The 27047-nt window shown below is 45.8% G+C and overlaps 1 protein-coding gene across 2 annotated transcripts; it reads left to right on the forward strand.

Annotated features, from left to right (window-relative positions):
• The first annotated feature begins 212 nt into the window (after positions 1-212).
• Positions 213-27047, forward strand: Bpnt1 (3'(2'), 5'-bisphosphate nucleotidase 1). 2 transcript variants are annotated; one of them, XM_075989402.1, is made up of 10 exons: positions 349-476; positions 7574-7700; positions 9043-9147; positions 13560-13667; positions 14997-15045; positions 17180-17271; positions 18306-18350; positions 21831-22028; positions 22784-22889; positions 25849-27047. In XM_075989402.1, exons 2-10 carry the CDS (start codon positions 7581-7583, stop codon positions 25995-25997), a joined length of 972 nt encoding a protein of 323 aa, XP_075845517.1. In that variant the 5' UTR covers positions 349-476; positions 7574-7580; the 3' UTR covers positions 25998-27047. The 2 variants fall into 2 exon arrangements, with proteins under 2 accessions (XP_075845518.1, XP_075845517.1); XM_075989403.1 differs by lacking the exon at positions 18306-18350 and having other exon boundaries at positions 213-476.

Consider the following 27047-nt stretch of genomic DNA (forward strand, 5'->3'; position numbering starts at 1 on the left):
AGGTTTGCATCCCTGAGCCTGTGTTCATTCTGAACCAGGAGCTAGGAAGGCAGCCCCTAGGGAAACTCTGGCTATGCTGTCTGGGCAGAGCAGGGCATAGCTAATTGCCCTTTGCTGAGATTCCCCTCAAGTGACCAAGGTTCCAAACTTCGGAGAAGAAACAACAACAAAAAGAAACAAAACAAGTAAAAACTGTTGCTGAGGTGAAGCTCAGACGCTAGGAACCAGCACCCGGGAACGTCCCGGGGAGGACTCGGGCATTGACGACAGGTGGCGTAAACCCGTGCTAAGCAGGTTCTTCCCCGACGGTCCGGAGCCCACGGGGAGACTGCTCTGCGCCTGCGCCGAGTTCTCGCTAGCGCAGCCGCGGAAGCCGTGTCTCCTTGTGCACATTGGACCGGTGGACTTGGAGGAAACGGGACCGGGCAGGGAGCGACTCAGCGGGACAGCAATTTTGGGACGCGGGGCGGCTGAGTGTAAGTTTCCCCCGCGGCAGGGCAGGGCCTTCGAGGCTGTAGTTGCTTGGTCCACCCCTGGCACGCAGGAGAGGAGAGCCAGGGGTTGTGATGCAAAGCGCCCCGTGGGAACTGCCTGCAGTCCAGCCGCTTCTAGGAGCTTTAGTGGCCACATGTGGCTGTTTACCTGGGCCTGGACTTCTGGAAGGACGCTGCTTAACACTGAGTAAACCGCAAGGTTAAACTTGACTGTCGCTTCTTACTGCATCCTGATCTGGAAGCTTCACAAGAGCCGATATTCTTTTGATTGTCTACACGCTAGTAGGCCGTTGTGATTTGTTTCCCCGGGAATATAATAGCTACTTCGAAAGATGTTTGCTAAAGGGTTCCTGTAGGAACATGTTCTCTCAATCCTTGCAGACCGGGCAAACACTTGCATGCGGCAATCTTACTTCTCTAAGTTTGCATTTCGTTTGTGTGTTCAATAGTATTACATTTATTTTTCTTTTTCTGGGAACTGCTTGTTAACTGTATTTGCCTCATTTTTCACTGGAGTATCGCCTTTTATATACTGAGGCATAAGAGCCCCAAATACAACTTCAGTTATTAGAATATGGTACTGGACTTAATCTCTCCTCTTATCAGTTATGGCTTTGGAACTCTTAGTTTTATGTTTTAATTTTTTTTAGTTTTATGTTTTAAAAGTCTTTACAAGTTTATAAAACCATTCCTAGACTTTTAATTGTTTCACACTTTTAATTAAAACTTATTAGAGAAACAGATTGAGAAAGACCAAACTTAGGCTGGCTTCAAACTCAAAGTACTCTATCCTCAGCGTCCTGAGGTTTGGGATTATAGGAGTATGTTTTCACTCAGGACTACTTAGAACTTTAGAAGAATGCATTTACTGTGTGTGTGTGTGTGTGAGAGAGAGAGAGAGAGAGAGAGAGAGAGAGAGAGAGAGAGAGAGAGAGAGAGAGAGAGAGAGAGAGAGAGGAGAGCGAGCGAGCGGGTGTGGTGAGCGGGTGTGCTTGTGTGTGATGTGTGCCACAGGTATTTGGGTGGAAGATGGAGGGTTACTTGCTGGACTCTCTCTCCCTACTGTGTGGATTTGAAATCAGGTTCTCAGGTTTAGTGGCAGACTCTAACCTACTGAACCATTTTTACCGGTTTCCCTGGAACGTATTTGATTAGAATGCAAGAAAGATCAACTGTATTTGAAGCTCTAGCCGTTGTCCTGCCATTTGTGTACAAGTGGCTTTCCTCCTTTTTCCTTTCTTCTGTCCTCTCTTTTCTTCTTTTGAGACAGGATCTTATGGTGTAGTCCAGGCTCGTCTCAATTCCACAATCTTCCTGCCTCCCCTTCCTAAGCGCTAGGTTTGTGTCACTGAATTTGTCGGCTGCTTTCTTGGATTTAAAATACCACTCTTAGCAGTATGTTTGGATTCATTTCTGAAATTTTACTGAGAGATATTGTTCAGTTGGTAGAGTGCTTGCCTACCAGGCACGAGGCCAGGGTTCTAACGCCAGCTGTGGGGTGTGTGTGTGTGTAATACATGCATTTCTATGTTTACACACATACGCATACACACACACACACACACACACACACACACACACTTTATCCAAACATTCATTTTGTTTAGAGTATGTGTGTGCATGCATGGGTGTTGGGAGAAAGTACCCCACAAAGTAGCCAAAGCTGGCCTGGAACCTACTGTGTAACTAATGCTGGTATGTTATTACCAGCTCTCCTGACTCAGCTTCCTAAGTGCAAAGACTAGAAGCAGGGTCACCACACCCAGCTGATTATTCTATTCTGATAACTGGTAACAAGGGGATCGCTATTAATTGTTCAGAATCTGCTCCATCCTATCTTTCCTGAAACCTTGAACTTAAGCACTCTTTAAACAGGCCCCAAAGATAAATGATTTTAATGCTTCACTGGGACTATATCAGACATTTTAAAATCCTAATCTGCATGTTCACCATCCTTGTAAGAATTTAAAGAGAAAGGACAAAAAAGATACAGGTGGGCTATTTTATTTGTTTTTTATTTTTTCTTGTTGTTTTTGTTTTGTTTTTAGCCCTTAAACGTTAAGGCTATGAGAACAAACTGGTCATTTGTGCCTTGCTATTTTTCTTTTTGTTGCTGTTTTTTGTTTGTTTTGAGACAGTCTTACTGTGTAGACCTGGCCGATCTGGCGCTTGGTCTCTAGTCCAGGCTAGTCTCAATTTTTAGCAGTTCTCTTAGTAACAGGAACACCAGCCTTCTGAGTGGTGAGATTACAGGCGCGCTCCATTCCTGGCTTGTGTTTTCCATCCTTAAAAGCGGCTGGCAGGCATTGTAAAGATTTCTTACGTGCATGGGTGTTAGGCTGATTGCCTTTTTATTCAGTGCTTGTCATATTTACTCAAGGCACAAGCCGCGGATGTTGTGCGGGAGAGCGCCACCCCGCCTCCCTAATGGTGCAGGAGAACTTCTGTCCCGCCAGGCGCCACCCCGCCTCCCTAGGTCGGAATATCTCTTGTCTTAGTTGCTTCCCTCACCAGTGAGTGAGAAGCAACTCAGGAAGGAGACGTTTATTTTGGCTGATGGTTTCAGGGGCACACAGACCATCATGGTGGAAAGATATGGCTGCACGCCATTCTTGGCAGTGGAAGCTTGCATGTGGTTTCGAACATGTTGGTGCATCTGGAAGCAGAGAACCTGCACAGAAAGCAGAGAAGTGATGGACCACCATGATAAAATCTGCAGGCCCAGCATCCAGCCATCCACTTCCTCTACGGCCAGCCTCCTAAAGGCTCTGCCCACTGTGTCCTAAAGTAACACCGGCACTTGGTGAAAAGTATTCATTCAGACACATGAGTCTAAGGGAGATATTTAAATTTTATTTTAGATTATATGCATGTGCTGTGTCTGTACGTGGGTATGTACGCATGAGTGCAGGTGCCCATGGAGGCCAGAAGAGGACGCCTGGTCCCCTGGTGCTGGAGTTACAAGTGTTTGTCAGCTGCTCAATGTGGGTTCTGGGATCTGACCTCTGGTCCTCCACAGTAGCAGTGTGTGCTGTTACCCATTGAACTGTCTCTCTAGCCCCTCACCTTTTGTTTTTAACACTCCCATGAATCTCTGTTGTAGCCAGAACAAAGGAAACCACTTAAATATGTTTAGCCAGCATTGCTTGATGCTTATCTGTAGGGTCAATGCCTTCCATGTAGTATTTATTTCATAATTGCAGCAACCTTATACTAATAGGTGCAGTTTTTCCCACTTATAAGTTCAAGGATGGACAGTCTGGGTGACATTCCCAAAGCTAATGGATGCCAGGATGGGGACCTAGGCAGCTGACCCCCGAGTCTGTGCTTGTAGTCACTACAGTGTTTTTTGTTTTTTGTTGGGGTGGGTTTGTTTGTTTGTTTGTTTTAGCTAAGCTTTTGAAAGGTCATATTCCCAGAAGAAGCACTCAGGTAAGACGCAGAGAAAGGCGAATGAGAGGTTTTTGAGCTGCTGTTAGGAAGGTAACTTAGTGGCTGGTGTTAGCCTTGTTCTTAAGTCACCTGTCACTTCAAAAGGTAACTCCCACCTGGAGAAGAAGGGGAAAGGCTAGGAGGACTCCCTTTCACACATTTTGTGTTTTGGTAGTTTTTTTTTCTTTTTCTTTATACCAAGAATCAAAATTGTATGTATTTCTTTAAAAACTATGGTAAGAAAACTGTCAGGGCCCTCAGGGGTAGTAATCTTTCTATTCTTATGTCTTACAAGCTAATGTTCTCTCTCAGTTGTGGTTCGTACACATAGGGGTGCATTATAAAGTAAGGCGGTGAGCAGGCAGCCTGGAAAATTTCTGGTGAGAGAAGAAAAGCCTGCATTTAGGTGGCAAGCTTAAGAGGAAGTGGATTAATTATCCCCGAAGTCTAACGAGGCTCAAATGATTACTGACTTGGATTACGGGTAAATGATCTCTATGAAAAGTTCCGGTGAGGGAAAATTACCTCTGTCACCACTCCCACAAGTTAAACTCTGGTCAGCATTTAGTCATGTGGGGAGTGGAGTCTAGCTCAGTGAGAAAGACCTCGCCTGGTGAGGCCTCACATGTGATTTCCCAGCATCCCCTTACCCAGAAGACGTGCTGGGTAAGGTTAGCAGCCTGGATCTACCTTTCCAGTTGAAAGTACATTAGCTCCATGGCTGTTCAAGGAAATGTTTTCCTAAATTATTACATTTGTGGTGTTCCTGGGTTGGTAATGCTCATAGCTTACTTTATTCCCCCCGCAAAACCTAGCATGTCAAGAACTCAGCATAGCTTGATTACAACTTAAGAAAATACCACATAGATACCCATTTTATCTTCATCTTCACACCTGACAGGTACTGGCCACAGAGGGTTTTCAGTGCTGTACCTCAGTTTCAATTACACCTTTTCTCTCTCCCCTCTGTGCAGCCTTGGCTGCCCTGGAGCTCACTCTGTAGCCCAGGCTTGCCTCAAACTCTGAGAGATCAGCTGCCTCTGCCCCCGAGTGCTGGATTACGTGTATGAGTGTTTTGCCTGATGTAAGCCTGTGAATCACATGCGTGCCTTGTACCTTCAGGTGTCAAAAGAAGAACTGGCCTGGAACTGGAGTTACAGTTGAGAGCTGCCTTGTGGGCGCCAGGAGCTGAACCCAGGTCCTGCCAGAGCAGCCAGTGCTCTTATTCACTTAGCCATCTCTCCAGTTACATCTTTTTGTTTGTTTGTTTGTTTTTTTGTTTTTCGAGACAGGGTTTCTCTGTGGCTTTGGAGCCTGTCCTGGAACTAGCTCTGTAGACCAGGCAGGTCTCGAATTCACAGAGATCCGCCTGCCTCTGCCTCCCGAGTGCTGGGATTAAAGGCGTGCGCCACCATCACCCGGCTTTCCAGTTGCATCTTTTAAGAACTTTCACGTATTTTTTTTTAAGATTTATTTATTTTTCAATGCCAGCCGGGTCTATGAGAGCAAGTTCCAGAGCAGTCCTCAAAGCTACAGAGAAACCCTGTCTTGAAAAACAAAAAAAAAAAAAAAAGAAAAGAAAAAAAGAAAAGAATGATTTATTCATTATGTGATCTCTCTTCATTCTGCATGTATGCCTGCAGGCCAGAAGAGGGTGCCGGATCTCATTGCAACCATGTGGTTGCTGGGAATTGAACTTAGGACCCCTGGAAGAACAGCCAGTGCTCTTAAACACTGAATCATCTCTCCAATCCTCATGTGTTTATTTAGTTTATTGCCCATTTCTGGTTTGTTTTGGTTTGGTTTTTCTTTTGGTTTTTTTGAGACAGAGTTTCTCTGTAGCTTTGGAGCCCATCCTGGAACTAGCTCTTTGTAAACCAGGATGGCCTCAAACTCACAGAGGTTCACCTGCCTTTGCCTCCCAAGTGCTGGGATTAAAGGCGTGCGCCACCACCGCCCGGCTTGTCCCTTTCTGTTCTTTATTCTTGTGATTATATCAGAGGCAACAGAAAAGGATGCAAGTGAATTTAAAGGTATGTTAAGTCAACTATTCAATCAGAAACTGGCAATGGAGCAAACAGGTTTGTCCTTTATTTATGGTCCCTGTGGATAAGGACTACTTGACCTAAGTAAGTAAAGCAATGTCAGCCTGATTGGATTTTGAGTTGGGAAAGCTTTTGTTTGTTTTAAGTTTTAAAGGTTTTTGTTGTTGTTGAAGCAATTTATCTTTATTTAGCCAGGTTAACCTAGAACTTGCTATATAGCCTAGGCTGAGCTCCATTCTAGGATTTTCCTGGCTCAGCTTTCTGAGTGCTTGGATTTCATGCAGGTCTAGGCCACCAAGTGTGGTGTGTATGTGTGTGTGTGTGTGTGTGTGTGTGTGTGTGTGTTGCTGTAGTGGGGATTGAACCCAGGGCTTTGCAGGTGTTCTATTGCTGGCTGCATCTGTGACCTGAGAGTCTTTGCCATAAGCACTTGGAGACAGAAGTGCAATATAATAGGCTTTCTAGGGAATGTTGTTGAAATTACTTGTAGAAGGAAAGGGGAGAAAACGGGAGGGAAGATAACCGGGCTAGGATAGCAGCTAACGCCTCAGTTGGCCCCAGTGGCATGGCCCTTCAGAGTGACCTTTTTACATCTTGCTATGGAAGGCAGGCATGGTGGCATATACTTGTCATACCAGTGCAGAGGCAGAAGGAATAGTACCTTGAGGCAAGCCTGGGCTACACTGTGAGACTCTGTCACATAAACAGAATGAGTAGGGAGGCCCAGCACTCAGGAGACAGAAGCAGGTGAATCTCTGTGAGTTTAAAGCCACCTGGTCTGCAAAGGGAGTTCTAGGCCTGTAAGGGCTACATAGTTGTGATTACAGCAGTTTTTGTTTGTTTTTAAACAGTGCTGGAATTTGCACACAGAGCCTTAAGTATGCCGAATTGCAAAGCAATTGCTCTGCTACTGAGCTACAGCTCAGCTCCTCCTTTTGCAGTTGACGCTGTGTGAGCATCCAAGTCCCTTATGCTGCTCGCCCTGACTCTCTTGCACTTATCAGCTCTAGTGCTCAAAATAGCAGATGATCAAGGGTGGATGTTACATGTTACAGTTTTAGCTCCTAAGCCTTTCGCTTTGCATTTTACACACCTCACACTCAAAATGTTTTCTCCTGCTGATTTCATTTTTCCAGACTTTGTTACAGAGTGTATTGAGAGAGTTAACACTGAAATTAGTGTGTATTTATTAACGATTCTATGCAGTGACCTGGTGTGGTGGCACACACCTTTGTGGATCTCCGTGAGTTCAAGGCCAGCCTGGTTTACTGAGTGAGTTCCAGGGCAGCCAGGGCTACACAGAGAAACTGTCTCAAATAAAATAAGACCCTACACTTGGGAAGCAGAGGCAGGCGGATCTCTGTGAGTTCGAGACCAGCCTGGTTTATAAGAGCTAGTTCCAGGACAGGCTCCAAAACCACAGAGAAACCCTGTCTCGAAAAACCAAAAAAAATAAAAATAAAAATAAAAAAATAAAAGACCCTACACAGTTAATTGAGGTGACCCACGGCATTCAGTAAATATGCGTTGTCTTGAATTCAATTAATTGAAACTAGTAGCTGGTCGCTAAAGTAACAGAACCTTTTTGTCCTTTCCTTCCAGGCTCATCATGGCTTCCAGCCACACCGTGTTGATGCGACTGGTAGCCTCAGCGTATTCTATCGCTCAGAAGGCAGGAAGCATAGTCAGGTGTGTCATTGCTGAAGGAGACCTGGGCATCGTGCAGAAGGTACTGCGGACCTTGTCTGTTCCTGCAGTCAAGGGTTTTTGTTCTTCATAGTAGGTAAAGAGTGTCATAATCTGGACCAACTAACAATTAAAATGGTGGAGCTCTCAAGATCTCAGTTTCAGTATCTGCTTTGAAAATGACTCCCACATCCAAGAGCTTTGTATATATGACTGGGTCTTCTGCCGGAAGTCCACCTCCAGACCAGGTCCTGAGCTATTCCATACAAAACCATGCAGATTTTGATAAAATCTGATGTTTAAATAAGTTTTTCTTATTCAAAGCTATAAAAGCCTCATGTGGTACAGAAGGCATTGTCCCAGCACTAGGGAGATGAAGGCAAGAGGTTCAGAAGTTCAAGGCTAGTCTCAGCTATATAGTAAGTTCAAGGCCAACCTGAGCTATGTGAGACTTCGCCTCAGCTCCATCTCCATCCTTACCACCCTCCCCCCAATAAAAACCCAGAAATTCTTTCTAATGCATTAATGAATCATCTTCAGGGTCTCTTGATTACAAGGATGAGTGGGGGAAGTTATAGAGGACCCTCTTCATACACTGCTGATACAGTATTTAGCTTTGTTTTGAAACAATGTAAATTTATTTTTTTGTTTGCTTTGATTTTTGAGACAGAGTTTTGTTGTGCTGTCATGGCTGGCTCTAACTCACTATATAGACCAGGCTGGCACAGGACTTATAGGGGCTGGCCTGGAACTTACTACGTAGACCAGGCTGGCCTGGGACTTCTGGCAAACCTCCTGCTTCTACTTTTCAAGTATGAGATTATAAAAATGTGTAGCAGCACACTAGTAGTTTCTTGTCTTTCTTAGCCTATAAAGAAGGTTTAAAAGATTGGTAACTACAATCTTAGAAAAGAATTTCTCAACTAGAGGAGAAAATATTCCAAATAATTTAAAAGCACCTTTACAAACTTGAACCATTATAGAGCTGAGAATGTAGCTCAGTGGTGGAGTGTTTGCCCAGCACATGCAAGGTCTGGGGTTTGTCTCCGCCAATACTTATTTATACACTCTGTGTTTCTAAACTACTTTTGTTTATCTAGTGTTTATTGCACGCTGTAGTGAAAGCTGATCTCCTCCTGCCTCGGCCTCCCAAATGCTGAGATTACAGTCATGCAATACCACCCAGCTTCACTTCCCAGTCTTCATTGCTGTTAACTCTCTGAGAAGCAGTGGCCCATACAACTAGTTGATTCATTTGTGGTTCAGCTCCGTGAATCTAAAATCTGAACATATAGTGTAAATTATATGGCTGTTGTGCACTTGGGCTTTAGAAGATCACTTATCCCTAATTGTATTTCTCTTGAGATGTTCATTCTTTATTACAGACCTCAGCCACAGACCTGCAGACCAAAGCCGACCGCTTGGTCCAGATGAGCATATGCTCTTCCCTGGCACGGAAGTTCCCTAAACTGACAATTATAGGGGAGGAGGTAAGAGTTACTATACCATGCAGATTCATAACTGACATGCCATTGAATCACGTCATGGTCACAGTGATCGCATTGGAACTGGTGTTTGAACACAAAAGAGATCATATTCCTCAGAGGAGATAATCTGATTTTACATGATTTTGGTCCACTTCTAGGCTAAGTTTCCATTCTTAGTGATGGGAGATGTGGTCACCATTGTAATGACTATGCAGCTGTGGAACACAAGTTAGGCTCAGCAGTAGAACACGGCCTACTGTAGGTGAGACTCTAAGGTGGGAGGACGTCTCAGTAAGAAGACCATGTGGCTCCCATGTGTGAGGCCCTGGATGTGAGCCCCAGCATCAAGAGTTAAATTTTAGGACTTGGCAAAGTTCTGGAACTTTGAGATAGAATGGGTTTAGGTTTGTTGTTTGCTGGTCTTTCATTTCAGAAGTCAGACTTGCCTAAGTGTAACGGAAAGGACAGAATATGTTTTGGTTTTTGTTTTTATTAAGTTCATTGACAATTTAGTTCATGTGTATGATGCATCCCGGTTACTCCTCAGACTCTTGAATTTCCCTCTCACCCTTCCCAACACCCTCACCTTTCCCTTTCCCAGATACATGATGTGGTTTGGTTTTGTGTCCCCTTTAGTTTGACCAGTGCTCTCTGTGTGACCATTTAATTTGTACAGTCTACAACTGAAGGCAATGGCATCCCCAGCCCCTGAATCTGTCTGCTGGAAATAGTTCAGCTGTGAAGGAGAGGGCCCCCTGCGTGTCTCTTCCATCTCTGCTTGACGATTGATGGGCCCATTCTTCAGACCCAGTGCAGTCTTCTGTACTTGTTGAGAGTTCACGGTTGCACTGACTGTGTGTTTACAGCCCTTTTCCATATTTTCCAGCTCCTGCAATCTTCCTGCTCCATCTCCCACAGGGCTTCGTGAGCCTCAGAGGGATGGTATAAATGTCTTGCTTAGAGCCGAGCAGTCAATGGCCACTTAGTTTATTGTTCAGCCAGTCTTATTGTGTGTGTCCCCGCATCAGAAATCACTAGAAAGAAACGCTTCGGATTAAAGCTAAGAATGGGAATCTATAAGATGGTTTGACACTATGTGAATTTGGTAAAGCGTAGAGTTTAATTCCCCAATAGGGCTTTCGACCTCCCGGACACTGAGTAGGTTTACAGCTCTAAGCATGGGTCCCCCGCCCCAGTGGAGCCAACCTCGGATTCTGCCCAGAGCAGTAGTTATCTCCTATAGCAGGCGTGCCGCTGCTGCACAATCCGCGCATCTCGCTTGACAGATTAGTACTGTGGTCTGTGGGGTTCCCAGAAGCCTGCACAGCAGCACCCTCTAGCATTATGAGAGCTGGTGAGCAGGGAAAATGTCTCCACATCATTTCTAGCTTGGTTTCTCTATATCATGCAACCAAAGTGTGTGGTGACCTCAGCAGTAAGGTCTCATCATCTAATTCTAGTGGACAACCAAGACAAAAGACGGGTGCCTGTATTTCTTGATGATGGCCATTCTGACTGGGACAAGATGGAATCTCAAAGCTTTAATTCGTATTTCCCTTTATGCTGTTGGTGTTGAACACTTTAAAAATGTTTATTGTTATGGATTTGCTGCGGGTCCCCACAAACCAAGGTGGCTGGTCCCCAGCGAGTGGTGTGGGCAGGGGCAGGTGGGAGGCACAGATGCTACTGAGTTTCCGGGACTGCTGGGGACCCGAAAGCAGCCAGTCCCAGAGACCACGTGGCAGGGAAGGTGGCTGGTCCCCTGGCGTCCACGGCAGCTAGCCATGTGGGCAACAGGTGGGCAAGGGGCTGACAGATAGGCACATTATGCAGATGGGTTTGCTGCAAGCTGCCCGGGACTGCACACAAGACCACGCAGCAGGCTCCATGTGACTGTGGCGGGCTGGCAAGAGAGACAGATGTAAAGTAGGATATTTATTAGATGTGTTATAGAAGGGAAGGACAAAGGGGAGAAGGGGGGGAGAGAGAAAGAGAAAGAGAGGAGAGAGAGACGGGGGGGTGGGGAGAGAGACAGGAGAGAGAAGTAGGGAGAGAGGCAGAAATTGCCTCTTCGAGAGGGGACAGGAAGAGAGGAGAGTGGGGCGGAGGCTGCCAGGAGGAAGGGAGTGGGTGTGGCTTGTCTCTTAAAGAGCCAGAATATTACATTTATTTTTCATTCTTAATACTTTTGAGAATTCTTTGTTCAGTTCTACAGCCAATTTTTGTTGTTGTTTATTTGTTTGTTGACACAGGGTTTTTCTGTGTAGCCCTGACTGTCCTAAAACTCACTCTGTAATCAAGGCTGGCCTTGAATTCAGAGATCTTCCTACCTCTGCCTCAGAGTGCTGGAATTAAAGGCATGCACCACCACTGACCAACTGGCTGCAGAACTTTTAAAAGTGTTTTTGGGGTGTGTGTGTGTGTGTTTGTGTGTGTGTGTGTTGCCTGCCTGGGTGTTGCTGCTCCACATGAGCCTTTTGCCTGCGGAGGCCAGAAGAGGGCATCAGATCCCTTGGAACTGGAATTGTAGATGGTTGTGAGCTGCTGTGTGGGTGCTGGAGGTCAAGCCTGGATCCTCTGCTAAGCAACCGTTGTTCTCACCTGCTTAGCCAGCACTCCAGCCCCTGGAGTTGATTTTGTTCAAGGATAGAGGGAAGGATCATGCTTCATTCTTCTACATGTAGCATTCAGTTTTCTCAGCACTGTTTTTCGAAGATGCTCTTTCTTCCAGGGTGTATGTTTAGTATCTTTGTTAAAAAGTAGGTGGTTGTAATTGTATGGGCTTGCTCTGGGGTTTCTGTTCCGTTCCACTGCTCTCCACGTCTGTGTTTGTGTCAGTACCGTGGCCGTTTTGTTGCCATTGTTCTGTACTATAACTTGAGATCAGGCATGGTAATGCCTGTAGCATTGTTATTTTTTACTCTGGATTGTTTTGGCTATCTGGGTTCTTTTGTGTTTCCATTTGAGTTTTAAGATTTTTCTATTTTTGTGAAGAAAGTCATTGTGATTTTGATTGAGATTGCATTGAATCTGTATCTTGCTTTTGCTAAGATGGTCATTTTTACATCATTAATTCTACCAATCCATGAACATGAGAGGCCTTTTATTTGCTAATCTCTGCCTTGATTTCTTTCGTCAGAGATTTTGGTCTTTTGAGACAGGATCTCACTGTGCAGCCTTAGTTGGTCAGGAACTCAGTATGGTCAGCATGCCCTCAAGCTCATAGAGATCTGCCTACTTCTGTCTCCCAAGTGCTGGAGTTAAATGCCTGCTCCACCAGGTCTTGGATTTTTTTTTTTTTTTTGCTTTTAAAGTTTATAGTGGTCCTTCACCTCCTTGCTTAGGTTTCCTCTGAGATATTTTGCTTATTTATTGAAATTTCTATAAATGGGATTGTTTCCCTGATTTCTTCCTCAGTTTGTTTGAGATACATATTTGTGTGTGTCTGTATATGTATATATATGCATACATATATGTATGTATGTGTATATATGTATTATATACATATATATCACATTGTTTGTATCCAGACACTTTGCAGAATCGTAGATCAGTTTTAGGAGTTTGCTGATGGAACCGTTAGGGTCTGCCATGTAAACAAGTAAAGCATCATAGTCTCTGCAGATAGGAATACACCGACTTCGTCACTTCCTGCTATGTTCTTTGTTCTTGCCCTATTGTTCTAAGGCTAAAACACTGTATTGATGGCCCGCTTGTTTCTGATTTTAGTGTTGGTGTTTCTTTGACAGGGTCTCGTTATAGAGCCCAGGCTGGCCTTGAATTCTCCAGCCGTGGCCAGTTGAGTGCTGGGATTACAGGTGTGCTGGGCTTCATAAGGAGACTTCTGTTGTCATCCTTTTTATCCTCACTCACATTTCCCTTTCTGGGGTGCTCAGGTTTATATCCAGGCTCGGGCATGGGCAGCTGCTGAATGAACCACTGAGCCGCATCCCAAACCCTACTGTGATTAGATGCCCAGGTTCCTAACCCTCTGCCTTAGTATCCCAGCATTCCAAAAGAAATCGGGAAACAGAAATATGTAAAGGAAAATGGATTTATTTACAATATTAGACAGAGAAGAGGAAAGGGTTTTGGGTTCCTTCTAGATGGTTCCTGAATCATGGTTTAAATGAAGCTAGGATCCAGCTGTGAGGTTAAGTCATCAGAACTGTGAAATTTTCTGTGGGGAAGGCCCTTTCTGGTGCCCGCATCTCAAGCTCAGGATGGCAGCTCCTGGGGAAATCCTAGTTCATCACTTCATCTCCTCCAGCTCCTGCTAGTGTTACACTAGGTTTGCACCAAAGCTCTGGACATAGAGGTAAACAGGCATGGCTAGGACCCCAGTTGCTGCATTTGTGTTAGGGACAATGCGTTGTGGGAACAGTTTCTGGAGTGTCACCTTGCCTCTGCTGCAGGATCTGCCTCCTGGAGAAGTGGATCAAGAGCTGATTGAAGACGGGCAGTGGGAGGAAATCCTGAAGCAGCCGTGTCCGTCGCAGTACAGCGCTATCAAAGAGGAAGACGTAAGGTCCATCTTTGTACTAGTCTGCGTCCGTTGCCATTGTGAAGGGACTGCAGTTTGTCTGTAAGAGGGAAGTGTGTGGTTACAAAGGAGTGGCAGTCAGGCCCGGAGTCCTTCAGAGCCAGCAGGAGTGGGACCGCACGGACGCATGGCCGACCCCACTCACAGCCCTCCCGTCGGTCTCCTCTGCTCTGCCTTCCAAGACCATTATGAAAAGCATTTTCAGTGAGAAAGTCCTCTTTGCTGTTCAGTAGATTTGGTAACAAAGCATTGTGTGGGCAAGGGGCCTAGCCATTCTAGAAAACCATAAAGTCTTCTCACTTGGCCTGGAGAGACGGGTTGGCAGTTAAGAGCAATGTCAGCTCTTGGTGAGGGTCCAGGTGCAGTTCCCAGCAAACACACTGAGCAGCCAACCCCTGCCTGTAACTCCAGCTCCAGGGGATCCTAGTTTTAAATTATTAACATTGCACTTATGGAGTAATTACTGTGAGGAAGAAATTCCATTCTGTGGGCAGAGGGATAAAAAGATAATGAGATGTGACATCAGGAGCCTCAGAGATTCAGACCCAGATTACTGCATGCACATGTGAGGATATTCTGAGCCTGTAAAGTCCTAGGCAGGAGGGATTTTTTTCATTTAGTCTAGAGCCCATTTTATGAGCCATTCCATTTTCTTGGGTTATTGTGACGCGTTCTTATTTTTTGTTTTGTTTTGTTTGCGACACGGTTATTTACGTTTAAATCAGCACGTACAAGCCTGGCATGGTGACACGCACCTTTAATCCCAGCCTTTGAGAAGCAAAGGGAGGTGGATCTGTGAGTTCAGGTTCATCCTGGTATACGTACTGAGTCCCAGGATAGTCAGGGCTATGTAAAGAGACCCTGTCTCAAAACACTGGAGAAAAAAAATCCGCACGTCCATATAAAATAAGTAACAGCTTAGACTGTTCAAAATAGTCTCAGTGCCTTGTGAAAATTTTCCCCTGTAGCGCCACCTAGAGCTATATGAGTTCATGACATTGTGTTTAGTGTTCAGGGACAGCCAGCATTTATCAACTGACTGTATTGAAGAACATGGTGGGTTCTTCAGCCAGCCTTCTGCTCGCTCTAAATGGCCGTACTCCACAATTAGAAAACTTCGGGGTTTTTCTATTGGATTTTTTGTTTGTTTGTTTTTATGATCACAAGACTGGTGATATTGATTTAAGCCACCTATAATCATGTGTTCAAACATAGTAAAAGGGGGTGCTTTTAATCTATTAATTCTCTCTGAATTTTACATACTTGATATGGATATTTCCTCTCTTTTTTTCCCGTTTTTATTTTGCAGCTTGTGGTTTGGGTTGATCCCTTAGACGGCACCAAGGAATACACTGAAGGTCAGTAGCTCTCGGCCTCACGTGTAGCTGAGGCACGGCTCCTCCTAAGCGTCCTGTTCTCATACCGGATGAAGAGCTGCCGTGTTCTTCCTTCGTCATGTACAAGTGCCTCCTAGCAGAGTTCATCTTCAGATACTGCCCCATACACTCTACCAGCTCCAGTTCCGAGGTCCCCACAGGGGAGACACCATCACTGTAGACTTTCTTATCCCGGGGATGGGCTAGAAAAATGCTGAGCCCAACTGTGCTGCCCCAGCTCTGCCACACCTGGTCCCACAGCATCCCCCTCGCCCTCCCCTCATCTCAGTCCCATAGCAACCCGCTCCACCCACTCTCTGCCCATCTGAGGTTACCAGAAGTGAGAAAAACAGAAAATATTGAAGTAAAAGCAGAGGCATTAAAGGCATGAGGAGCTGTGGTAGTTCACACATGTAATCTTAGCGCACGAAGGCAGGAGGACTGCTTTGAGTCTGAGGCCAGCTTGGGGGAGGTACATAGTGAGTCCTGGGTCAGCCTGGACCAGAGTCAGACCTTGTCTAGACAGAGCAAAGCAGAAGAGTTGGAAGAACCCCAGAGCCAGACTTAGGGTTTGAAAGCCTGGAGTTGTGCTTCTGACATGAAGATCTACACAGAGAGTGTGTGAGACCGAGGCAGGAAGAGTGTGAGGTCAGCCTGGCCTTCGTGGTGAGTGCCGGGTCAGCCTGAGCTCAAAACAACAATAACACCCTGGAAAGACCACCATAGGTTTTCTTCTATTGGTCCCCAGCTTCATGGAGATTTCTTTTTTTTTTTTTTTTTTTTTTTTTGATTTTTCGAGACAGGGTTTCTCTGTAGCTTTTGGTTCCTGTCCTGGAACTAGCTCTTGTAGACCAGGCTGGCCTCGAACTCACAGAGATCCGCCTGCCTCTGCCTCCCGAGTGCTGGGATTAAAGGCGTGCGCCACCACCGCCCGGCTCATGGAGATTTCTTATAACTGCCGGAGAAACTGTTGGTGGCCCTCGGATGAGATCAAATGATAGTTACTGATTGCATTCAGTGTGTGTGTGTGGAATGTGCATATGTACTATGAGGATTGTGTGGCATGCATGTGTACTGTGTGAGTGTGTGGTACATGCATAAGACTGTGTAAGGGTTTATGTGTCGGTGTGAGTATGTGACTGAGTATGTGTATGACTGTGTCAGCATGTGACTGTGTGTGTGATGCATATGTACTGTGTGATTGTGTCTGTGTGAGGGCATGAAAGCATTGCGCATGTGTGCACATGAATGTGTGTATGTGGCACACAGATGTATTTGTGAGTGTGTCTGAGTATGGTGCATGCATTTGTACTCTAGAGAGAGTACATGTGTGTGGGAGGGAACGAGATGCATATAAGTATGTGTGTGTGAGAGAGAGAGAGATGCACATAAGTATTGTGTGTGTGAGAGGGGGAAGAAAGAGGTGTGTGTATGTGTGTGCGCTGTGCATGTGTACACATGTGTGCTGAAAACTTTTCTGAAGCCCATTAATAAACAGGAAATTCATCCTAGAGCTTTGATTAACTACTGACTCAGGGAAGGGGGGGGTCCTGCAGTTATATCCACTAGGTGATCCAGTGCCATGTGGTGACTCTTAGACTTCAGTGCCTTAGGTGATCCAGTGCCACGTGGTGACCCCTAGACTGATGCCTGCCAGAGCTTGAAAGTTAGTCTGGGGAGGAATTAAGGAACAGGTGGGAGCACAAGGACTCTTTCGATGGCTTTGCCACCATGGCTTTAGCAGGTTTGCAGACTGCTAAGGAGAGTGTGGTCGTGACTGTCCACTCATTTTAGCGACTGTAATCCCCATTGTTGTCTCTGTCCAGCTCTCGTGGAGCTTGTGCATTTGCCTCAGGTAGGGTTGTCCATGGGTGAACGTTGCCCATTCCCTACCTTTGCTGCAAAAGTAACTAGCAGTGAGGTGGTGCACGCCTCTAAGCCTAACGTTCAGGGGGCAGAAGTTCAAGACCAGCCTGGTCTCAAGAAGGAGTTCCAGAGAAACCTTGTCTGGAAAAAAACAAAAATTAATAATAATAATAATAGCAGCTGTTTGTTTGATGTACTGGTGGTAACCCATAACGTGAGAGAGTGACATACTTAATTCTTTCCCTCCCAGGTCTTCTTGACAATGTAACGGTTCTTATTGGGATTGCTTACGAAGGAAAGGCCATTGCAGGCATCATCAACCAGCCATATTACAACTACCAGGTACTGCACCAATGACACAAAAGTATTAGATATGTGATTAGAGTGTCAGATGAGTCCAGACGCCAGCAGCTGTCATCTCACTCATCGCTCATTTGCACAAGGAGCCACTTGGGGGCGGGACTTCTCGAGGTACAGCTTCCCAGGCTGCTGTTCACCTGTTGAACTAGAGCTTTCTGAGGGTATTGGGGCCAGGAATGTAATGTGGTAAACAGACTGTGCTATTCTCTTCATATATTGTGATTCAATTGCGATGGTTTGGAAATTACCTGTTTGGTTCTTGATTAGTGTGGCCATCAAGACACCTGGCTTACAGGTGGTTCTTGAAGCACAGTGAAGAAGTGAACCTTGTCAACAAAGAACAGATGCTAGCCATGTGGCTTCCCAGGTGATGCTGCACAGCACCTGACTCCCTGTCGGCCCAGGTAGCCAGCCACTGATGCTTGTCGCCCCTTCCTCTCACTCGCTCTCTTCCAACCTGCTCTTGACTTCCTGCTGTACTTCGGAGACGCTATCTCCTTTAGAAACAAGGGACCAGGATAATTCCAGGGCAATATATAGTGCTAGATTTTAAAGAAATTATTGAAATACAATATTTAAAGTTTCATATTAAAGTGGACTTGATGAACTTTGGAAAACAGACTAAGCAGAGTAAGGGCTATCTCTTCAGAATGTCTGATGTGAGAACAGACTTCTTATTTAGGTATAATGTAAGTTTGTTTATTCCTGCTGATTACGGGATTAGAAATTTGATTTATTTCTTGGGTTTTCCAGGGTGGCTCTGCACTGTTGGTTGAGTCCAAATGAAGTGCTTGGGTGTTAACCTTGACAGTGTGGCTTTGCTGTCTGGGCTGTAGTACACTTGGGCACGGGTTTGTGACTTTTAACCCTATTTCTTAAAGGAAGGATATTTAATACATAGAAAAAGGGTATGCATGGACCCTTTTATCAAAAACAGACCTGTAAGTACTTAGGAATTGTTGATGATTTTCATCCCTTATTTCTGAGACTAGAAAACTTGTATTCATTTTCCACAGAGCAATGAAAAGGAGAAGTTGAGGGAGCAGAGGAAAGAAGCGAAGGTGAGAATCAGCTAGGGTCTTGGTCCCAGTGCTAGGGAGGAAAGAGGCAGGCACTGTGGCACCCATCCGCCCTTGAACGGTCCGTTTCCTCCTGTTCTGCGCCTCTTCTTTCCTCTCCCTGTGCTGAATCCTCTTCGTCCTCTTTGCCTGATAGCCGAAAATGTGTTGCAAGAAATAGAAGCTGAAAGGCTGGCTGCTGCCGGTGTTTGAGACTGAAGGTGTGTAGTCTTCATCAGAGCTGAAGTTATGGCACCCGCTGTGCCATACTAATCTATGGGCACCCGCTGTGCCTTGTGCTGGTTCGCAGGCTCCCACTGTGCTGCCGTGCTCAGGATTCACCTGCATTATCTCTTGTATTACTCACCACACACTGTAAGGAAATCACTAGCCCAAACTAAAGAAAGGGATACGAGGTGGCCTGTGGTGTAGACCTGTTATCCCAGATTCTCAAGCTGGGGCGAGAGTGTTAGAACTTCTGGGGAGGCCTATGCAACAGAATGAACTCAGGACCAGCCAACAACAAAGTGTGACTGTTGCGAAATAAAAAGTAAGGGGGCTGGGGTGTAGGTCAGTGATAGAGTTCCTGCCTGGCAAGAGCAAGGCACACACACACGAAAAAGCAGAAAACTGAAGCACTGAATGTGTCAATGTCATCCATTGGGTAAACAGCAGAGCTGGGATTCAAAGTGAGTTCCAAACCCTATTTTTATTCTCTATTACTGTCTTAGCAAGGCAAAAAACTGAACAACTGAAAGTTTATTTTGATTCTAGTAAGTACTGATTGGTGAAAACACCATGAGACTCCATCTGTCTTTATGTTGGAGCTATCTTCTTAACTAGAATTAAGAATGACCCCACATCTGGAAGGATAAGCGCTAACCTTCCTGTGGAATCCTTGCAAGAAAGAATAGGACAGCTGAGAGCCCAGGGAGAGCAGGACACCAGGTGCTCAGGCCTGTCCTCTTGTCTTCACAGTCATTCACAAAGCAGTATGAGCTCTCTTAATTTTTTTGTTTGTTAGTTTGCTTAGCGAGACAGAGTTTCTCCGCATACCCCCGGCTGTCCTGGAACTCCGTCTGTGCACCAGGTTGTTCTCGAATTCATAGATCTGCCTGCTTCAAGTGCTGGGTTTAAAGGTGTGCACCACCACCGCCTGGCTGATTCTTTCTTTTTGAAATAGGATCTCGTTGTGTTTCCCATACTGGCCTAGAACTCACTATGTAACCCAGGTTTGTCTTGAACAAACAATTCTCCTGCCTCTACTTTCTAAATGTTGAATACAGGCAAAAGCCTCCTGAGCATCTAGAGCTGCCATCGAGAGTTGTGCGGTGTGGTCAGGAGGGAAGAGGGAAGCGCGCTGACGTTCCAAACAGCTGGTACTTGGTTTGGGTTCCTCTGTTGCTCCATGGCAGGAGGCAAAACCAGTCAACAGTCAGCCTTCTCAGGGAATGCCTCCCCTGTGAAGAGCCATCACAACCCTTCCAAAGCAGTCTGTCTCCCAGGACCAGAAAGAGCAGGTGTGCAAAGGCCTGGCGTTTCCATCAGGTTTGGAGCCCCTTGAAGAGCAGCTTGAGCTCCGGGGCTCCCCGATAGTCGCAGGCAAAGCCGACACCTAGCTGTACTGCAGCCCATTGTCCCTGTCCACAGTGTTTCCTTCTACAGGTGCTGATCCCGCACATGCTCCTTGACGACCACCCCCTACCCCAGACTCTGCTTCCAAGGTCACACAGCCTACAGCATAAGCCGATTTCACCCTGGAAGCACCAGTACACTTCTCTAGGACAAAGAAGTGATGACTTGAAAAACACTGGACAAGTCAGCTCAGGTTACCCAGCGTCCACTTTGATGAACACAGTGGCACTAACCTATAGTCCCACCTACTTTCAAGGCTAAGGCAGCAGCATCATTTCAAGGTCATTCACAGCAACGCAGTGAGACCCCCATATCAAAGGCAACAATGCAAAGCAAAATCAGAGCAAGCTTCTCAGGCTTGGCAGTTAGAGCACTTGCTGCTCTTGCAGAGAACCCAGGTTGGGTTATCAACACCCACATGGCTACTCATGGCCATCTGGAACTCTAGTTTGAGGCACACATAGTACACATACATAAATGTAAATAAATCTTTTCACCAGGCGGTGTGGCATGTACTTTTAATCCCAGCACTCAGGAGGCAGAGGCTGGTGGATCTGCGTGAGTTCCAGAACAGCCTGGCTTAGTGAGTTCCGGGCAGCTGAGGCTATCCAGAGAAACCCTGTCTAGAATGAATGAATGAATGCATGTATGTATGTACGCATGTATGTCTTTTCAAGGCCAAACTGGTCAATAAACAGTTCCAGGTCAGCCATGGCTGCATAGTGAGACCATGTCTCCAAAACTAAAATGAAACAAGAAGAGCTCTGAACAAAGGTGAGCTGGCTTTTGAGAGGAACTTCCTGGGCTCCTCGGTCAGTTTATCAACTGATTCTAAACCTTGTTGTTAAGGATAATAACATGGGGCTGGAGAGATGGCTCAGAGGTTAAGACCTCTTCCAAAGGTCCTGAGTTCAATTCCCAGCAACCACATGGTGGCTCCCAACCATCTGTAATGGGGTCTGGTGCCCTCTTCTGGCCTGCAGCATACACACAGAATATTGTATACATAATAAATAAATAAATAATTTTTTTTTAAAAAAAAAAGGATAATAACATGGTATTGCCCTGAGTATTGGGCGGGCTGATGCATGTGCATAGACCTTGGTGTGGTTCTGACATACCCTTGTTGAACGAATTGCGTGCCTCTTCTCACTGTACACCTTCCCAGCTGATAGGAAACTGTTGAGTTTGGACTTTTTGTGTTAGCATCAATTTTCTTTTTCTAAACTATGTTTATCTACATGAACTGTGTATTTAGCAATGTGGTTGAAACATCTCTGAACTCCACAAAGGAAGGTACAGATCCTGAGGTTGTGCTGTTCTTTGTTCTACTGAGGCATTTATCGTTACATCTCAGCCCAGTCTCTGCTGTCCACAGCCTTCTGCAGTGTCAGCTTGTGTGGTTGCTCTGTCTCTATGGCAGCAAAATGCATCCTCACTATTGTCCCTATTGTCCCCTGAATAATGAAACTATATATGATCATTACATTAGCACTCTAGCAATGATTAGTATACAGTTGCACTTCCTGGAACTTCAGTATCATTGAAAAATGGCTATTTTCAGTTAAACAGATTGTGGTGGGTGATTCCAAAGAGTAGGAAGGTCACTTTCCCAGGACAAAAGTGTCCCCCTTCTTTGAAATTGTTGATCAAAGCAGCAATTAGGATAATCAAATTTTTATCAGGATAAATTCTTTGCCTATTTACTGTCCTTATATTTTATAGCATTGTGTGTTTTCACTTTTGTAACTCAAAAATGAATCCATTATAACAAACTTGGTAACTTAGCTAAGTGAGACTGACTGTTTCTTTCTGTTGTGACGGTGAGTTCTGCTGTCATCCACACAGGCAGGCCCTGACGCTGTGCTGGGCAGGACCATCTGGGGAGTCCTGGGTTTAGGTGCTTTTGGGTTTCAGCTGAAAGAAGTGCCCGCCGGGAAGCATATCATCACGACCACCAGGTCCCATAACAACAAGCTGGTCACAGACTGCATTGCGGCCATGAACCCTGACAACGTACTGCGCGTGGGGGGAGCAGGGAACAAGGTACTGCGGATGCGTCCCATTGGCTCTGAAGTGTACTGTCCCTGAGAAAAACACCTCCTACAAAATGGTCTCTCTATTCAGTCTGGTCTTCACAGACACCAGTAAGGCAGCTAAACACAAAACACATCCCAGTGTGGTACTGCATACTTGGAGTTCCAGCACTGGGGAGTTGGAGGACAGGAGGACCAGGAGGTCTGATATCCTTGCCTAGAAATCAAGTTTGAGGCCAGCCTGGGCTACAGGAGCCTCTGTCTCAAATAAATCAAATAATACCAATCAATAATAGTGGTTCATAGTTGAGTAGTGGGAGGAGCAAGGGTAAGGAGTGGCGGAAGGATTCTGAAGTCTCTGAAAGAACTGTTAGGCTAGCTAGCGCAGCACACCTGCTGGACCAGGCTATTGCGGTGCTACTGAACATTCTCTATTACTCAGCAATGGCCAGCTTCTTAGAAATTAAGAAACAGTGCTTGTCCAGTAGTGACTGTGTATTTCCTTTATAGAAAGAAAGAAAAACCATGTGAAAGAGAAAACTTAATCTACCTCGGACTATGGAGTGTGGCTTATTTGGTTCAATTTTTGATTACCATGTATTATTATTCACCTGGTTTATTTCTTGATGATGCTGGTATCTTTTAATCTGCTTAGGGCTTTAATCTAAGTGTGACAGGAACTGATGAAATGTCCTTAGTGGGCAGCAGCATTCTCGTGGGCAGCTCGGTCTTCGTGGTGGGGTAATTATCCCTTTCACCTTACAGGTCATCCAGCTGATCGAAGGCAAAGCCTCTGCTTATGTATTCGCAAGTCCTGGCTGTAAGAAGTGGGATACTTGTGCCCCGGAAGTTATCCTTCATGCTGTGGGAGGTGAGTCCAGTTGTCCTGGAGAATTTGGGTTTTTATATTGTCCTAGGCATTATATCTCAGTAATAATCTTTTTTTTTGTACTTTATGTGTATGGGTGTTTTGTCTGTATGGATGTCTGTGTATCACATGCATGCCTGGTGCCCTTGGAGGTTAGAAGAGGGTGTTGGATCACCTAGAACCGGAGTTACAGACAGTTGTAAGCCTCCCATGTCGTTACTGGGAATCAAGCCCACATCCCCTGGCAGGGCAGCCATGAATGCTTTTAACCTCTGGCCATCTCTCTAGCCCTCAGCTAGCATTTTTCACTGAGATGTCTGGAGTGCAGGTGCTGGAGGGAAGCCTAGAGATGATCCGTCCAAATTCATCATTTTTATGTCAGCATTTTCAACAGACTGAATTGTCCTTAGTTTATAGTCTTTAGTAAGAATGGGATGTCATCTTCATACAGTTAATCAGACTCTTATTTTGTTGTTGTTGCTGTTTGTCTCAGTGCATCCCTTACTCACCTTGGACTCATTACGTGACCAAGGCTTAGAAACTCAGAGAACTCTCTGCTTTGCCAGAGGGAAAGAATTCAGTTCCCAGAACCTGCATCTGGTGGTTCACAATCACCTGTAACTCCAGCTTCGACATGCCCTCTCTGACTTTAGCTGCCACACTCAGACACACACACACACACACACACACACACACACACAGAGAGAGAGAGAGAGAGAGAGAGAGAAAGAGAGAGAGAGAATAATTTTTTTTTAAAGACAAGACCCTGTCTTTAAAAATTAGAAAATAGATGATGAGGGTAGAGTTATAACTGTGTGGTAGAGCACCGGGCTGGCCTGTATGAGGCCCGTGTAGAGCACCGGGCTGGCGTGTATGAGGCCCTCCGTGTAGAGCACCGGGCTGGCGTGTATGAGGCCCTCCGTGTAGAGCACCGGGCTGGCCTGTATGAGGCCCGTGTAGAGCACCGGGCTGGCGTGTATGAGGCCCTCCGTGGAGAGCACCGGGCTGGCGTGTATGAGGCCCTCCGTGGAGAGCACCGGGCTGGCGTGTATGAGGCCCTCCGTGTAGAGCACCGGGCTGGCGTGTATGAGGCCCTCCGTGGAGAGCTCCGGGCTGGCGTGTATGAGGCCCTCCGTGGAGAGCACCGGGCTGGCCTGTATGAGGCCCTCCGTGTAGAGCACCGGGCTGGCGTGTATGAGGCCCGTGTAGAGCACCGGGCTGGCGTGTATGAGGCCCTCTGTGGAGAGCACCGGGCTGGCCTGTATGAGGCCCGTGTAGAGCACCCGGCTGGCCTGTATGAGGCCCGTGTAGAGCACCGGGCTGGCCTGTATGAGGCCCATGTAGAGCACTGGGCTGGCCTGTATGAGGCCCGTGTAGAGCACCGGGCTGGCCTGTATGAGGCCCTAGTTTTATGTCATCTAGACATAAGCTAAAGTCATCTGAAAGGAGGGAGCCTCAACTGAGAAAATGTCTCCATAAGATAGGGCTATAGACAAGCCAATAGGGCATTTTCTTAATTGGTGATTGGTGGGGAGGGCCCAGCCCATTGTGGGCAGCGCCATCCCCGGGCTGTGGTTGTGGGTGCTGTAAGAAAGCAGCCCAAGCAAACCATGATGAGCAAGCCAGTAAGCAGCACCCTCCATGGCCTCTGCATTAGCTCCTGCCTCCAGAGGTTCTTGCCTGCTTTGAGTTCCGACCTCAGCTTCCCTCAGTGAACTGTGATTCAGGTAAAATAAGCCAGATAAACCCTTCCCTCCCCATGTTGCTTTTGGTCATGGTGCTTCATCATAGCAGTAGTATCCCCGACTAAGACAGACAGACAGACAGAAAACATTTGGGAAGTACACTGTACAGTAAGAGAAATTAATACCAAAAAATTCAATTACATGACTAAAGAGATGGTTCAGTGGTTACACCAATGGCTGTTCTTGCAGAGGACTCAGATCCAGCATCTACGTAGTGGCTCACAACCGTCTGAAATTCCAATTCCAGTGGATATGGTGCCCTCATCCGACCTTCAAGGACACTAGGCACTCACGTGGTGCACAATACACATGCAGGCAAAACACTATACACATAAAATAAATATTTTTTCCTAACCCTAACTCTAATAAATAAATATTTTAAAGAAATAAATAAGGGGCTGGAGAGATGGCTCAGTGGTTAAGAGCATTGCTTGCTCTTCCAAAGGTCCTGAGTTCAATTCCCAGCAACCACATGGTGGCTCACAACCATCTGTAATGAGGTCTGGTGCCCTCTTCTGACCTGCAGACATACACACAGACAGAATATTGTATACATAATAAATAAATAAATAAATAAAAAGAAGGTCTTGTTCCCTTGATCTCGATCCCTTCTGACTCTTACATTCATTAAAAAAAAAAAAGAAATAAATAAGAGGAAAGAAAGAGCATAGGTCTGTAGTTCAGTGCTGGACCTGACATTTGGCATACAGGAGGCACTTGGTTCCGTCTCTAGTTCCAAAAACAGGAGGGAGGCAAGAAAGTATTGGGGTGGAACATCCAGGATTACTACAAGTTGAGGGCTAGCCTAGGCTACCAATAAGTTTCAAGCCAGCCAGGGCTTTATGATGAGATCTTGTTTTAAAAAGGGAGGGGAGATTGGTCGGGATGTAGTATATGAGAGAAGAATAAGTTAAGAGGGGGAAAAAAAGTCAAGCCTTGATAACTTAGACTTTTTCTCAAAACTAAAGACAAAAACAGCTGGAGATGTAGCTCCGTAGTAGAGTGCTTGCCCGGTGTGCATCAAACTGTAGGTTTAATCCCCAGGACAAACACTGTACAAAGTCATTAAAGAATAACTAGAGTGGGATAGGACATAGTTCAGTAGTGAAGCCTGTGTGAGCCCTGGGTCAGTCCTCCCCCATCCTGTCCTCCAGAGAGGAAGCCCCGGAGCAGCCTGACCGCACTGCCCATTAACTCCGCGTGCCATTCTTCTGCAGGGAAGCTGACGGACATCCACGGGAACGCCCTCCAGTACGACAAGGAGGTGAAACACATGAACTCCGCAGGAGTCCTGGCCACGCTGAGGAATTACGAGTACTATGCAAGCCGGGTGCCAGAGTCCGTCAAAAACGCGCTCACTCCCTAAAGGGCTGTTTCACGCACCCGCCCACCCCGAGGACTTGGTTCTCACAGCCTCTTAGAACTGATTGAACAATCAGAGTTCAGCTGCACTCATCAGTGACCAGTGATTTAGTGATCAGTAGTTAGGGATAGAAGATGGGATTCAAGAATTTCACCTATGTAGTCTAATACTCTCATGCCTTAGGCATATGATACATTTTATTTTTCATTTCTCCTCCCTAAAAACAATTAGCCAGGTGTGGTGGCAGTGTGGTGGTTATTGCTATTCCAGTGCTTGAGCCCAGGACCTCCAGACCAGCCTCCACTACAGAGCAAGGCACTGCCTAACAACAGAGAAGAAGAAACAAAAGGAATTTAGTTTTATTAACTAGCTAACCAGACCAATTGTTTTGACATCTGAATAATTTTTAATTCAGTGTCTTAAGTGGTCTTGGTGTTTTTGTTTGTTTTGGTTTTTTGTTTTTGTTATTGTGTCTTTATTTTTGTTTTTTGTTGTTGTTTGCTTGGTTTTGTTTTTCCTTTTATTTTTTGAGACAGGGTTTCTCTGTGTCCTGGCTGTCCTGGAACTCGCTCTGTAGACCAGGCTGGCCTCAGACTCAGAGATCACTCCAGCTCTACTTCCCGAGTGCTGAAATTAAAGGCATGTGCCACCACTCCTGGCTCAAGTGTTGCTGTTTTTAATTAAGTGGAGAAATGAAAAAGGATTAGTTCCAAATAACTGTCTAGGTCATTTGTACAATCAACATTCCTGCTTATAAGAGACAAGGTTTCTCTGTGTAGCCCTGGCTGTCCTGGAACTCTCTCTGTACACCAAGCTGCCTACATGGAGATCCGCCTGCCTCTGCCTCTGAGTGCTGGGATCCAAGGTGTGTACACTACCACCCCCTAGCCAGGGCCTAGAATCTTAAATTGTTCCAGAATTTCAGTTTTGTTTTTCACAGTAATTTTTAAAATTTCTGACTCCAGCTGAGAATGCATATAATGATGTTATTTATGTTGATAAGATTTATGGGAAAAGTTTCTTTAAAATAAATTATTTACTTCTAGATCTTCA

The sequence above is a fragment of the Microtus pennsylvanicus genome, chromosome 10, assembly GCF_037038515.1.
Source record: "Microtus pennsylvanicus isolate mMicPen1 chromosome 10, mMicPen1.hap1, whole genome shotgun sequence".
In the NCBI taxonomy this organism is placed as follows: Eukaryota; Metazoa; Chordata; class Mammalia; order Rodentia; family Cricetidae; genus Microtus; species Microtus pennsylvanicus.

Coding starts and splice junctions, on each gene's coding strand:
- Bpnt1 (XM_075989402.1), top strand. CDS start 7,581: ATGGCTTCCAGCCACACCGTGTTGATGCGACTGGTAGCCTCAGCGTAT. Junction 7,701..9,042: donor ACCTGGGCATCGTGCAGAAG/GTACTGCGGACC, acceptor TCTTTATTACAG/ACCTCAGCCACAGACCTGCA. Junction 17,272..18,305: donor AGCCATATTACAACTACCAG/GTACTGCACCAA, acceptor CATTTTCCACAG/AGCAATGAAAAGGAGAAGTT.